Below are 15,752 nucleotides of genomic sequence, written 5' to 3'. Positions count from 1 at the left end.
ACTGGTTGGAAACTGGGTGTGTTATCTCTAAATTTAAGAATAAAAGAAATAGAGCTAATTATTTAAATACCTTAATATTTTGTATTCTATATGTTTATTTATTTGTAATTTTAAATATATCTTTCAACTACAGATAAGAAAAAGACAGTCACTGACTTTCTTAATCCTTTTGACACATTTTTGCTAACAAAAACTTAACACCTGAGGTGCTCTTTTGACCTTTTTGAAAAATCTCACTGGATCTCTAAATATGTTTTTAGGTGCCCAAATGATCTGAAACAAAATCTGGCGTGATTTGATATTGTAAGAAAGTATAAAAATTACTCACATATTAGAACAAATCCCAGTGATTTCTGATGACCCGCTGATGCACAACTAACTTCTTATTCTAGAGAGAAAATGCTGTGACATTTGTAACTGTTAAATTTGTAACTTTTTTATTTTAGAATGCTGGTTTCTCCTTATACTCATCTCATGGGTTTCCCATTTAATCCATCTCCCCCAGCAGATTTCATGTTTGCCTCACAGGAATCAGGGAGGACCTGTGGGACAGGGGAATGGGGAGCTTGAGATTCTTTTCTCTCCTGTCTTAAGAGTGGAGGGTTGTCACAAAGAGGCTTCCTTTCACAGAAACAGAAGTGACTTTTCAATGTGAGGAGACACAGAGTGATTCACTCAACATTTTTCCTGAGTAATTATATCAAGACTGACCCACTGTGAACAGGATTTTTACTGCTTCGGCTGTCTTTGTTTTCTCCTCTTATTTTATCTTCGTTTTAGTGTCCTTGTCATGGTGGGAGAACATTATTGCGTGAGTATTTTTTTTAAACAAGTAAATCTTGCTTCCTGCAATAAGTATAAACTTATCTGACTTCTAGGTCACAGAACTTGGATAATTTTTCTTTTATATTAATCATATTCTGGCCCAGAGGATCTGGTAAAGCTAAGATACTACAAGTTTGCAAACGTTGTACCAGGCAAACTTATTGCTCCCACCACCCCTTTGAAATTAAGTTTTGCTTGCTCAGTTAAGGAACCGCACATATCTTATCCTCAGTAGGAGCAGGTTTTTTGAAAGAGAAATAAACCAACATTTTATTGTGATAAATACATCTTCAATTTTTTTCCCTGGAATAGAACAATGCTATATTGTCAGAAAATTGCAAGTGAAGTACTGTGCAGAAACAGGAACAGAGAGGTCAGTGCAAAACTTACTATTTATAGCTTTGAGAAATAAATGCAGCTGGGGTTAAAATAGTAGAGTACATTATTTTAGGGAGTGTGGACAAGTGTCTCTGCCTCACGAACATGCATTTCTGTATTGAAAGCTGGAGGATCTCAAAGTCTCCGGTCCCTCTTTGCAGCCTACAGCATGTCTCCTCTCACCGTCAATCTGCTCCTTTGTGCCAACAGCTCTTGTCTGGATAAGGGGGTCTGCACCTGAGCGTGTAGAAGGAGCACTCTTCTCTGGGAAATTGTTGCAGTACCAGGTGAAATAAAGCCCACCTCTGGCTTAAAAAAAAAAAAAAAAAAAAAAAGCAATAGATCCTCTAACCTCATCCTCTCTCACAAGAAAAAGCTAGGTCAGAGCAATAGCTTCTTGGGGAGAAAAAGAAATGCTGAACTACCCCATGATGCTGACAGTAAGCCTGGCTAGAGTACAGAAAAGAAGGCCATTGCGTAAACCTCAGCAGTAACTGCCAAAGTCAGACTTATTACCAGAGCTTATTCAACATCTTTATTACTATACTATGACTTCTGGTGCAATTCAGCTTGTCAAGCCAAATGCTGGAAAAAATGTTCTCTCATTCTTTGTTTTTCTTCTCAGCACTTACTGGTTTTCCCTGAAAAAAGACAGAGATGTGACCAAAGAGATGCTATGGGGGCTGATGGCATTACATCTGCCTTATATCTACAGTGCTGAATTGTTAAAACTTTTGACTCTTGGCAGAAAAAAATATTGGTTTAGGCATACTTTTCAACTTGGAAAAAGATGTTTTTAACTTTCAAAATAGATAGAGTATCCCATCAGACACTTTTAAAATGGAATTTCTCTTGGCTCCGCATTTATAGTAACTTCTCATTTGGAAGTTTCAGCTAACTAATAAAAATACTAACTTAAAATATTAAAATATTAAAACTGGAACTATTTTGAAATGGTTAATAAATTAACAGATTGATTCTTTTCAGTGCACATTAACATAGGTATGAGTTTGACTTTGTCTCTAGGATATGTTTTAAAACGCTCCCAAATGCTTTCCCACAGAAGGAATATTATTATTCACTTAGCTCTTACTACAACAGCAATGCTAATGACCAGAACTATAAACAATGTTTACATCATTATTTGAATGAAAATTTCACAATAATTTAATATTCCTCCTAATTTTTCTGTGTCTCTCCCATCGTATTTCAAAAAGCACAAAAAATAAATGCCAACTGAATGTTGACAAACAGAAGGCAAAAGCCTGGCAGCCCTCTATAAAGCGAAGAGAAATAGTCTATTAATAACCTACCTGGAGTCTTATTCTTTATATTTAGTTTGTCTCTATCCGCAGACATGGCTGCTGCTCGTGTGGTGTTTTCATTAGGGCTGGAAGGATTACCAGTAGACCATCTGTTCAGTCACAGAGAAAAAACGTGATTGACAGGTGCCACTGACCTAAGACAGACATCTCCATTTGGTGCAGCCTGCAGAGTATAACTACGTGCTGAGTTGCTTTTTCCTCCAAGTTGTAAATCAAATACATTCACTCTGAGGTGATAAAATGTGTTTCATGATTGTTACAGCGTGTTTCTCTGACATGTATTCAACTGCCATATGCCCGTTTTCCTCCTTTTCAACTTACTAAAACCTCCAAAGTCATAAATCTAATCTCTAAGCTGGCATGATGCTGAGGGGATGAGGCACCACAGATATCTAAGGGCAGATAATCCTGTTTGTCTCCAGAACTGTGGAGGCTGCAGGAAGAACTGGCAAGCTGCAAGAGGCCCTGACTTTTGCCCATCGGTGTAAGGACGAGCCATCTCTATGTTGTTGTCATTCAGCCCAATGTCTGGGATTTGGTTTTGTTTCATCGTTAAATAAAGGTGCTTTTCCAAGAAAAGTCATCGTAAAATTGGATTCTGGAATAGCTTTTTTATTCCTCTATGTGGAGGCAAGTTTTGCTCTACTTCAGAACTCACAGATATCATGCAGACAACTGTCAAGCAAAGGAGACCCTGCAAAGTGAAGATGAAGAGGATATTAAAGCAGCAGAGTGGATTTTTGAGGTAAGAAAAAATCCAGGGTTATCCAAATGTCCTGAAGGAGTGGGAAAATGGTATCTGGAAAGAAGCAGCAATAAATTGTTAATGTCATATATGACATCCATAGACTATTTGTCACCAAGACCTCAGTATTCCTGTAGTTTTCCTTTATTCCTCAGCCTCATCCTCTGCCCTCTGTTCCTCGGCATGTTGCAACCACAGTGACAAAGGAGGTGGTGATCCGCCTTCCTGTTAAATGTCTGCTTTCAAACAGCATACTAAACACATCCATCTAACTCATAAAAATGATTCATACTTTGTGGAGCTAATCTGTGGTTAAAAGGGTGAGGGAAAATATGTTGCTTCACCATGTTTAGACACTGAAGAGGTCTGCATTTTTACTGTTGCTACCTCAGGCGATTTTTATTGGTAGTTAACAAAAGATATCCCAAAGATGTCAAACACAGCATAATACTAAAATCTATTAGAGTGTTACAGTAAAAGCCCTTTAGTGAACCTGTAGAGCTGAACCATTTTCCTTAATTAAAAACAACAGTCATGTATCCTTTAGATTTTGTCAAAAGCCTGAAGGCTGCCTGAGGGGTGAACCAATGTTATTTATGGTGAGCAGCACACTCCTGTGCAGCTCAACAGAGCAAGACCAACAGGTGCAAGAAACCATATCTTGTTAAAACTTTGGTGCAGAAGTGCTGCACCCTGGTGCGTAGTAGGGAAGAGAATGTAATAGCAAAGTCACACACTCTTGGAACCACAAAATTTGGGGGTTTTTCAGACTAACTTAGCACCAGAGTGGAGAGGGACTAAGTCAGCTAGTAGAGGTTGTTGGCAGGGTTAGTGAAAGGCAAGACATGGGAAGAAGCCATTCCACATCTGTCCTACAGATGTTCAAGTTAAAGCAAGACTTGGCTTCTCCAACCCATCTCCTTAGCCAGTGCACATCCATTTCCAGGAGGCCATTTCACTTGAATTACAGGAATACGCTCTTCAGAAATCCTAAATTACTTTCACTGCTTTTGCTGAGAGGAAATACTCAGCCTGCTTTACCACTATCAGGAAACTCTTTCTGATAATAAACCAAGTACACTCCTTTTAGAATTTCATGTCATTCTGTCTCATTATCTGTCCATTTGGCACAACAGCCTGGGCACTTCTTGGCCCTCTTGAAGGCAGAGGGGGTTTTGTGACAGGCACAGTGGTTCCTGAATTTAATCCTTGATAGTCATAGATTCTGAAACCCATATACTGAGTTCTTCACAGCTCATGTCCCCAGTCATTTCTCATTTAGCCATCCTTTTATTCAACCCAGGTGAACAGTTCTTTTCAGCTTGGTAATCGCTTTTGTGGCTCTCACCTGAAACTAGTTTGTTGTCAACTCTGTGAGAACATGGTGCACAGGACTGAGTCAGGGACTTCACAGAGGACAGCTGATTATTTCTCTGCTCTGCAAAGAGATTTATCTACAGAGGGACCTAAATGTCACTGCAAGGTTTGGGACCACTTACTCTTCACAGTTCCTTAACACCAGCACTGCCAACTTCCTTTCTTCTGCTGGCTATCTGTCCCATTTACTTTGTTCTGTGCTTATGTTTCTAAATGCTGCAGCTCTGCTGGTGTGGCTCTCATCTCTGGTAGCAGGGACAGCCTGGGAGATGCTCTGTAACCAATTCATGAGCTCAGCTGAGGTGAAATTGCTGTCATGTGGAAACTCTTGTATGAGGCTACATGCTCTGGGGGAACATATCTTCAGAACTTCATAAACCATATCAGCAAATTATTCTTTCCATATGTAACGTAAGCAATGTTACTAGTAGTTAACGAGTCTACAAGGACTGTGTTAGTAATAGGAGGTTAGAAAACTTACCCATCTAGAAATGGGTACAGCCCTTAGGCTGGGGCATTAGAATAAACTGCAAGCTTTACTTCACATAGGAAAGAAATAACATTTTTTACTGATAGGGAACCCAGGCACAGAGGGTTTCCATGATTCCCTAGTACTTAGGAAATCAACTTGAAGCTTGTAAGGTTCAAGACCAGCTTGTCACACTCCCAGAATAGACAAGATCACATTAAAACTTTTTTTTTTTTTTTTCATTTTTCTGGTGGCATTGAAGCCTGCAGAAAGTTCAGATTCTTTCCAGTGAGATGTCTCTATATGTGACACTGGTCTCTATAGACATACTGTGTTCTGAGACCCATAACTTGTGTAACTGACAGGGTCTTTGTTCAGACTAATTCCCCAGTCCTCATTAATTCCCTTGTTCCCTTCCACCTTAAGTGAGCTTTTGATGCTTTTTGATGCTTCTGAATGTGAACAGTGACTGCTTCTGAGAGCAAGCTGACATCTAATTGAACATGACAAATAGTAAAAAAATGAAATATTAAATAACTCAGGTTTTCAAAAAAACCCACAAACCCAAACCTTTTAACAGAACTCTTGAATTAAGCGTATTTATTCTTGAACATGCTTTCAAAGAAACACTGAATTTCAAGAGAAATGTTTTTGAAAAGTGGTAGGCAGTTTAAAGGCCTTTTAAATTCTCTTCATGATATTTAAATTAACCCAGTGAGTTGTTTATTTCTAATCTCTATTTGCATAGTTTAAGAAGCCTTTCCCTCTGACATGTTTGCATCTTGATTTATAAAAGTGTTAAAAAGCAAAAGTGAATAAACTGCTTTTTACCAGTCTCAGCACAAAGATGCTAGGGCTTACTTAGCCCAGAGCTAACACAGACACATTCTTGTGTGCTCCCAATGAGCTTTTTGCAAGTTAACAAAATAAACACCCCAGAAATATTACACTGCACAGGAAGATAGTGAGAAGTTGCAAATCTATCACATTTTTTTCCTAATGATAAAATTTGGCCAAAGTCCTGTTACACAGAACTCATTGCCATCACTTCCTCAGAAGAGAATGAGAACATTCTCCTCAGAGCAGCCACATTTCAGTTCATGTCCAATTTACATCTGCACAGGACCTATTTCACTTCTATAACATAATCATGTTTTCTAAGTATACAGGCTCCAGATTTGACTGGGTTTACATGAATAATATGCCTACGGACAATAGGTGACTGGGCAAGTGCAGATAGGACAGCAGTGTCAAGGGCTCTGAGGGCACTAGTAAGTGTTAATGGGCCCTGACCAGCCTCTCCTGAGGCCTCCACCCTTACCCATGGATCCAGCAGCAATATTTAAGCTCAGCCCTGAGGGTCTGTTCCCTACCTCCTTGAGCTGTGCTGAAGAAGGGCTGGTCTCCAGCAGAGTGACAGCCATGCTCCATTTGGTGATGGATCCACCTGATTGAAACCTTAACCCCCTCCCTGGGCTGACTTCCTGGCTTGATCTTGGCTATTCCTTGTTAGCGAGGGCTTACCTGATGATTGTGGGACCTGATCTGAGGAGCTGACTTCCACCTTGGTGTGACACTGCCTTATGATCTGGACCTTGCTTGGGTCATCTTCACCTCTGCTCTCAAGGCATGGAGCACAGAGACAAAGAAAAGCATAGTGCTAAGTGAGGTGTGTGCCAAGGAAAGGCAGAGAGCAAGTATTAAGTCTCCTTAAATATCAACCTGTAGGCTGAGGCCCAATGATACCCCGGTTATACTAGTATTGTCTTTCTGCTTGCCGGTCCTACACATTTGAGTGCTGTGTGGGAGACCAGGCAGAAACTGAAATATCCACAAGCATGCTGTTGGAGGAGCAGCCCAGGGGAAGTATGGCATCCTTTATCTTTCATCTACCTAATCCCTGCTTTGCAAAAATCCTTTGGGTTTGGAGATTTCAAATTTCAATTCCATGACCTGCATGTAATGTGAAAGTCACTCATGACCATGCATAGCTCATCTAAATTATTTGACAACTGCTATGAATTATGATTTCTTTGATAAAATAGAGATCCATTCACAAACAACTGCAGAAGGATCATAGAAGATATTATTTGCAAAGGACAACATGACAACTAAATAATTGCACTGCTTTGCAAAGTATTCTAGTGTCTTTAGGTGATGAATGCTGTCAGTCATTAATTACTGTTAACAGTCCCTCTGAAGTCAGATATTGTCTTTATCTTTTACAAGAGTAGGAAAAGTCCTAATATTAGTAAATACTCACCCTCTTTAGTCAGTATAATCTCTCCCCAAGTACATTTTCATGTCAGGAGTGTTTATTTGGTGACGTACGTATTTCATACTTAGTCACGGTAGCATTTGTGTGTCCTAAAGCATGTGATGGTGTCATAGGGTGTTAGGAATGAACCAAGCAGTAACTTATACCAAGAACACATTCTTTCTCTTCTTTTGAACAGGTGTTGTACTTAATTAAATAGGCTGAAACCTAGTTTAAAAGTCACATTTCATCTAATTCTTATGTTTGAGATGGGCAGGTGATGCAAACTATATGGTTGTGGGTTGAATCACTTGGCAGCTAACATTCTTCATCTTTGTCAAGATAGTTATTCTTACACAGCAGATGTAAAATTTGAGACATATTTGATGCTGTTTTATTCAGGCGCAACATATCAAAGGGAGACAGATTTCTGGGAGAGAAATAGGAGTATTACATAGTATTTAGGATCACCAAATTATAAGCATCTAGTCTTATTGACAACTTCTTTGATAATATATTATACTTTTAGGTAGGAAATAAGTGGGTATTTTGCTGAATAAGTATAGATTAAGATAATGAGCTAAAACCATATTCAGTTGGTTTTAAAGATAAGCAAAATCATTTCTAGAACAAGCTGGAGAACATTATCTCTCTGTGGTCTTCTGTGCGGTTGATTTTGCTTTCTTGACATGTATCCTTTATAACAAAGGTTTATCTTGTCCTCAAAGTGTTTTTACTAGTTAAAAAAGGTCTACTTCTGCATATATTTACACACTGTATCAATCCTGAAGTACTGATCCTTTTCAGACGTGCAGTGTCCAGCAAAATATTGGTGCACATCTCATCAGCAGACCTATTAGGAGGATTAAGGCTTGTCAACCCCCAGCACTGCAAGAGGGGTCAGGCAGAAACTGGAAGTGGTTTCTCTTGTTTGCAAGAGAATTGCTCCAAGGAAAAACTTGTTTTATTAGTTGCTGCTTTCAGAAGTCACAAAGTACTTTTGGGGCACAGGAAGCAGTATTTCAGGGTTACTCCATACCCAGGTCTTTAGCACTTGTAAGGGTCAGGTCATCTATGCTGTGTAAAAGACTGTACTAGTCGTTTGGGGGGTTAGAGTCCTCCCTTTCATCTGGTCATCTGAACTGGGAGATCTGTTAATTTAATTATAGTACTTGTAACTGTGGTAAAGACATTTCATCTTCAAATGATTTATATTCATCAGGGTATGAATCTGTGGGTCAGGTAAAGCTCCTACAGTTTTCTGTATTGGGTGAGGGAAGTAAAACAAACCAATAAGGTGAAAGGAAAAATTACAGGACTGGAATCCAAAATAAGCATTAATAACTATTAAGTAATTACTCTCATAGCTAAAACAATCCACAAGAGGTTGTGGTCACCCCAGTGACCAGCATCACTGAGTGCTGCATTTAGGTGGGTTGGTGTCCCCTAGAGCCCGTGTGTCTGAGCTGGGGACTAGGTATCTGCATATGTATGAGCATATCTGAGTACATAGGGATAGGATTCGACTAGCCACCATTCTGGAGAGGTGGCCATCAGCAGAAACACCAAATGACATTAGAGATAAGCCTCTCCTTTCATCTGGGAGTCACGGACCCAGACACGCTCCTGAAATTAGGCCTCCATGTCCTGACACAGAATAGAGGAGTGCTTTCTCATTTGACAGACCAGCATTTACTGCTGTTGCCCAGATTATGAGAAGTCCAGTTTCAAAACCTTCCCCTGAGGTGACTTGAAACCACACACACTAGAAAAAATAAGCTAACTACTTACTGCAGCACGTCTATGAGAAGAATAGTAGGGGTCCCTTCCTTCCCTTGTGTTGAAATCATTCTTTGTGGTATAATAATTTAATATTCCTTGTATAAAGGGAATATTTACTGTGTTTAAGGCACTTACCAGGCAAGGGTCTGAGATTCAGTGAGAAATACTTCCATTTTCCTTTTTAATGGATGTTCAGTGAGGCCCCGACAAAAATCCACAGGGAGGTCCCTTACAGCTAGATTGGAAAATCATTTCCTTTCCCCTCCATCTGGTTAGCTGAGACCAAGCGAGGGAGGGCACTTCTGAAAGCTGAGGCTGACAGACCACCTCCAGTGGCTGGGCCACCACTCTGAGGGATCGACCCATGCACATTCAGAGTGGAAGAAGGATCTGAGCCTTTATCTCCATCAAATATGCTAACAGCAACATTCAGGCGTGTAGGTCTGGGGGTGGGAGCTGGGTGGTGTCTGGGCTGTGGCTCCCAAATGAAAGGTGATGAACATACAGTGCCAAATCAGTCCAATAACTTCATTTGAAAGATGCAGCATGTATGCTTTTTCCTGGGATTGGGAGTTTCCTCGGTCCTCGTGAGGCAGCTGCCCATGCAACGTGCTGGCTCTTTTTCGACGGCATGTTTAGATACTAGCCCTGTCCACACAGGATGAGGGAAGGGTTCTGGTGCCTAATTCAGCTCTATGGGTCCTGCTGGGAGCTGTGGAGGAGCACAGTGTGCTGTGAATGGGGCACCCCTTAGCAGGCCTAGCCCTCAAAGACATGGAGCAAGCCACTGGCTTAGCTAAAATCGGTCGATAGGGCTCATTTTCACCACTTGCTTGCTACCCCTGGGCAATCTTGCAGAGACCTTTCATGTTTGGTTTGGGATTTTCTTCTCCGCATGTCTCCTCTGAATGTCCATAGCACACTAGTCTGCTTCAGGCAGCTCAAACCACTAATTATAACTCCTTTAAATAATAGAATTTTTTAATCTTTAGCATCATACATGAATATAAGAAAAGATTAATGTGGTTTATGCAGGAATTATTCTATCAGGCAGAAAAAAGTTGTTTGTTCTTTCACTGTGGGACAGGTTACCTGGAGAGGTTGTGAAGTCTCCATCCTCAGAGATATTCAAACCTTTCTCAGCACAGTCCTAGGAAGCCTGGGAGCAGGAGGTTGGACTAGACAATCTGCAACTCAACTATCTGTGGAACAATCCAATCTCAACTATTCTGTGAAACAAAGAGCTCTTCACAGTGTCTTTCCTTTTAAACTGTTCTGTAATTACATGGTATAATAATTTTTTTTTAATTCATAAAAGATTTTTCTTTTGCATCCAAAAACACTGTTCTGAGAATAGCTAGCTGTATTGCTCAGCGTTGTCTACAATCCAATAATAGCTGCGCAGACAGCAACCAGCGGGCATTCTATTGTAAAAGTTGTCAAAATAATAATGTACTACACATTAATAGGTGAATTACTTGCATATTAATGGTGTGCAAATTTTCTAGTCCTCAAAGATAATTTGTATTAATTTGCAATCATGTGTTTTTCCAATTTAGAGATTTACATATTTTACCTTTGAAATAGCTCTAAAACTTCCTTTTTAGCATGGCCCTTTGAACTGGAAAAACACAAAATCCTGGGTTGATTAGGATATTACTGTCAGAAAGTTAAAAATGTGAAAACCAAAAGATAAATTATTTTTACACTACTGGAAATTTTTCAGCAAAATAATCCTAGACTGACCTGAATTACAGAGACTGTTTTCATTAATATAAGATGACCTTCTTTAACTGGAACAAAATGTCATGCCGGTTAATAAATAACCCACTCAGCCTCAATCTAAATCAACTGATTTGAGGTATGGGTAACTTCAGATTTACAAATATATTAATTTAGGATATCCTTCCACCACCAAAAATCAACAGTTTAGATAAAGGATACTGGGGAAAAGCAACGTTTCTCTAGAAGCGCATGGAGGCCTTCTGAAAAAGATGCCTAGTTTGGGTGACTATGTCAGGAGGAATTGTCCTTTACTCCGTATGTCTCTCACGCCTAGACCAAAGAAAGTAAATTATTTCCAGGAAAATACAAAACTAAAGTGAAGTACTTCTGTGCATCACCAACCCCAGAGTGGTAAAACGTAATACAGCTGGTGTTGCTCTCATTTATGGTTTCTCCTGGAGGCCATCGTGTGGCAGAGACCACCGGAGCACAGTGTTTCCATCATACCCTGCTTTATTTCCAGTACACCTCCTGTCCAATTGAAAGAGGAATTGTGATGTCGTTTTTTTTAGCTCAGATTTCCCAGAGATTTCTGATCACTTTGCCTAAGTGCCTGAATAAGTCATGCCCAGGTTGCAGGTATCAGCCAATCTACTCTAATTAGCAAATCCTTCCAGAGACCAGGGGAATGACATTCAGCATCAAAGGCAGTTCTGGGTGGGAGCTTGAAAATGTTATCTGACCTTTGCTGCTGGGATAAACCATCCTCAAGCCCTTTCTGGCACAGGATTACCTCGCCTGCTCTTTAAAACCTCACTAACATAGACTCCACAGTCTAGGCAGCCATTCTACCACGAAAAACACTTATTTCACCTAAATATCCCTCCCTGCTGTTTAAATCTATTACTCCTTGCTGTATATGTAGTGAACATGAAGATTAGTTTACTCCTTCCCCTTGCCTGTTTGTATACAATACTTGCTATCTGATATGCGTTTCCCATGAGTAGTGCAAAGACACAAAAGTCATGAGTCACATACACACTTTTTCGCAGCAATTTCTTTGCACAAAAATTTTAAAGATTCTAGGGGAAAAGAAATGTTCCTTTCAAGCCATTTAGAACTTACTCAGTCCTGCATTTTGCTGGCCCCTTCTGTGCAATAACAGGACAGCTTTTTACTCCCATTTATTTGCACCTCTTTATAAATCAGCTTCATCCAGTCAAAAGAAAGATGCAAAAAGAGGTCAGAATATCCTGCCACAAATATCTTTGCTTCAAAGCCCAGCTCCAGGTTGCTAGGTGAAAGCTAGATGCATCCTTCTGAGAGCAGGTCAAAGCCAAAGCCCCATCAAGCCAGGGAATGCAAGGGAGAGACCATCACTCTTCTCCCAGGGGCCAGACAGGGGATGAAAGCACCTTAGTTATGTACAATATAGGTAACTGTATCTTTCATCACAACCATTAAAACTTAACACTGAGGCAGGCAGAATGTTATTTTTCTATCAGCCACATGCAAAAGGTATGCTGAAGGGTAACCCTTGGGAAATGGCAAGGATCTGTGAACAGGTGAACTGGCAAAGCCTGGCTGGCGCTGAGTCTGTGCCTACTTACCAACTGATTTTGATGTCTGAGAAGGCTTGGCCTTTCCCACAGCTTGGTCTCAATGCTGGGTGCTGACTCCAATGAAACTTCCAGGAACTTAGATGCTGAGATCTTTAACTTAACAGATCTTCCATCTACCACCAGATGTGGTTGGAAACAGCTCAGGAGGCTAACTGTCCTCAATATTATACTTCTAGTCTTATTCTCAGAATAAAGCTAGTCTAAAATACCATATCAGCTGTTAAAGGTCAGAACAGACTGCAACAAACCAGGAGCTGCCCAGTGATGCCATCCAAATAACAGCTGATGATCTTACCAAATGTCATATCAGTTTTCCTGGTGCACTATTGCAGGTACTTAATTATGCTCACAAGAAGGATGAAAATTATTCTCAGGAGCCTAGAGATGTCAGTTGTAGGCTGAGGAATTCATATAGCAAAAGGGAAAGGATCAACTTTGTTTTGTTATTCATTCAGTTCCATTTCTGAACACAGACCAATTTCAGGATTTTTTTCCTGTGACATCTTGTGTGATTTACTTCAGGACTTAGTAAAGAAGAAAACAGTTTTTACTGTTCTGCTGACTTCACTGTTTCCTTTGAGACTAATCAAGTTAAGAGCAAAAACAGTGGATCAGACTTACACCAAGACAAGATAAGGTAGTTGTTCTTGAACAGCATAATGACTGGCATTTGTTATAAGAGGTAGGAGGATTATAAAGTATTAATTTTCTTGCATTGTAGTGCTTGATTTTGTAAAATCTGTTGTCTTCTCTTTTTATTACCAAACTGATTTGTTTAAACACAAGCGTTCTTCTGGGAGGGATGTTTTTGGGGAAAGGAAACTCCTTTTAGGGGTCCCTTGCCAATCCTGGAGTTCAGTATCCCAGATAAGCTTTTGCATTTTTGTACTTGGAATTTGTGTTCACATTTGCACAAGGTGCTCAAACTGTACCAAAGAATTGGCTGAGTTGCTCCTCTCTGTCCCTTTGTCCTGTTTTTCCATTTGCAAATTCTTGATCCATTTACTGATCCACATTACCCAGAATTCTGCATGTCAGTAAATGGAACATCTATATTTAATATGGGCTCTAAATAACAGAGCTAAAGGGTATTTCTCAGTTTACATCCAGATCTTCTGGGTGGTTTGGCATGGAATAGTTGGATAGTTCTCAAATCAGAAGACTGATAAAGTGAGTCACAGCCTTAAATGCCAGGGACATTTCTTCAAACTAGCATTTCTTGATGTTCAGTGAATTTTTTTATTCTGAAAGATGGTTACTATTTTTATGACAGAGTAGCCTTCCTCACTGTACTGTTTATTCTGTTCATACAGACCCTGTGCAGATAAATGCATGCGCTTCATTTAAGTACAAGTATAGCATCTGCTTGAGTGATTTACCTGACCAACAGTGGCATGCTCAGACTATAAAATTGTTTCAGACTCATAAAAAAGCTGTGCTCGCTTGAGTATCATACATATCATCATGTAAGCAGGCACAATTTAAACAGAAAGAAAAGCCAAACTCTACCGGTCTCTTACCAGCCTTTTCAAATGTGGTGGTTTGACTTTGGCTAAATGCCAGGTACCCACCAAGTCCCTCTATCACTTCCCCCCCTTTCCCTTTGTTTTCTCAACAGGGCAAAGAGGGGAAAGAAAATAAGATAGACTAACCCTTGTGGGTAAAACAAAAGCAGTTTTAATATAAGCAAAATGAAGCAAAGGTCTGCACACGGAAGCAAAAAAAAGAAAACAGGTTTATTCTCTACTTCCCATGAAGAGGTGATGTCAGCCCTTCTCAGGAGCAGGGCTCCCATACGGGTAGTGGTTGCCTCGGAGGACCAAGGGTGACCCCCCCCACCTTCCTCCTTTCTCCCAGCTTTATACTGAGCAGCTGACATACGTTCTGGAATATCCCTTTGGTCAGTTGGGGTCAGCTGTCCTGGTTGTGTCCCCTCCCAAGATCTTGCCCACCCCATCCCACTGGGGAAATGTCAGAAAGAGCCTTGGTGCTGTGTGAGCACCACTCAGCAGTAGCCACAACACCAGGGTGCTATCAACACCCTGCCAGCTCCCAGCATAAACCACAGCACCGTGAGGGCTGCTATAGGGGAAAAACAATTCCAGCTCAGCCATACACCAAATAATCAAGAGAAGTAAGTTAAAGGTGCTAGACCAAAGAAAGTATATGCTATTGCAGACAGGTCACTTTGAGTCCCACTTTGTGTTTTCTCTGTTCAGCCAGGAGGTAGGTTTGAAATGAACCGCAGAAAGAAGATTGGGAGGGAGGTTAATTCTGCCCAGGAAGAGGACATGATCTTCAAAACAGTAGTGTAACAGAGGGAAGCCACCGCAAGTGTAGTCTGTTAATGAGTTGTTTTGAACAATGATGCATAAAGATGGGGTATAAAAATAGGTTTGTCCAAATTTCTACCCATATGAACTGCTCTTCTCCCTCTCTCAGGACACTTCTAGAACCACAGCAAAGTGCAGTGTCTTTCGAATTGCAGGGAAACATAACAGACAGCCCTGGAGTGGCCAGAAGAGAAGATCCAGCCTGCAGAAAGTAGTGTTGGTCTCTCTGAGCATCAAACAGGAGAAACATGGTTTCACAGGAACACATCAAGTGCCTGCCCCAAAAGCTCAGTAGCTCTGGGCTTTTAAATTTTATTTTTTTTTCCTGCTTTTTTTCTTGAGGTCCTTTGTATCTATAACCTGTAACTTGATATCTATGGTGTCAAGGGAGACGTTGGGAACTGATACCATTTGTAAGTCTGCTCCTAAGCCTAAAGCAAGCATGACATTTAGCCAGTAATTTGTTCTGTCTGCAATCACAGTCTCTCTAATCCAGGCATGCACTCCTATATGGGTATGATCGCATAAGGCATCTCTGAAAGAAAAATTAGTAAGAGACTCTGCAGGGAAGCCCCAGGCCTTTTTGCTCACTTCCACAAGGGTATCTATAATACATAACAGGGATAACCTGACGTCTCTAAATCAGTACTTGTTCAGTTCCATTGATAACTTAGTACACTGGGGTAGATATCACCTGAAGTTTTCCTATCTTCCAAATATGTTCACACCTTCTCCTCACCATCATTCTTATCAGATCAGCTCTTCTTCCTCCCATCATCATTCAAAGGTCTTTTTAAGATGCTAGAGAAATACTCCTGGTCAACACCTCCAACTAGTCCGCAATAAGACAAATAAAGTTTGCTCTTCATACCAGCATCTATCAGCCTAGAATATTCTTGTTTCTGATACTGTTC

General features: G+C 40.4%; 2 protein-coding genes across 3 annotated transcripts in view; one reads left to right on the top strand and one right to left on the bottom strand.

The window, feature by feature from the left end:
- ATP6V1H (ATPase H+ transporting V1 subunit H) overlaps positions 1-2,617 on the bottom strand; it is a 63,623-nt gene extending 61,006 nt beyond the window's left edge. The window contains exon 1 of the mRNA XM_074898960.1: positions 2,517-2,617. The gene's annotated coding sequence lies outside the window, so the exon portion shown is untranslated. The remainder of the gene's footprint in view (positions 1-2,516) is intronic.
- A 148-nt stretch (positions 2,618-2,765) lies between these two features.
- Positions 2,766-15,752, top strand: part of RGS20 (regulator of G protein signaling 20) — a 41,136-nt gene continuing 28,149 nt past the window's right edge. The window contains exon 1 of one of the 2 annotated variants that reach the window (XM_074898955.1): positions 2,766-3,273. In XM_074898955.1, the coding sequence (XP_074755056.1) occupies positions 3,151-3,273 (123 nt within the window). In that variant the 5' untranslated portion in view covers positions 2,766-3,150. The remainder of the gene's footprint in view (positions 3,274-15,752) is intronic. The other variant, XM_074898956.1, reaches the window with a different exon arrangement.

This window comes from Athene noctua, chromosome 2 (assembly GCF_965140245.1).
Source record: "Athene noctua chromosome 2, bAthNoc1.hap1.1, whole genome shotgun sequence".
NCBI classification, from domain to species: domain Eukaryota; kingdom Metazoa; phylum Chordata; class Aves; order Strigiformes; family Strigidae; genus Athene; species Athene noctua.
Note: the sequence above shows the minus strand (reverse complement) of the source record. Positions and strands in the feature narration are given on the sequence as shown.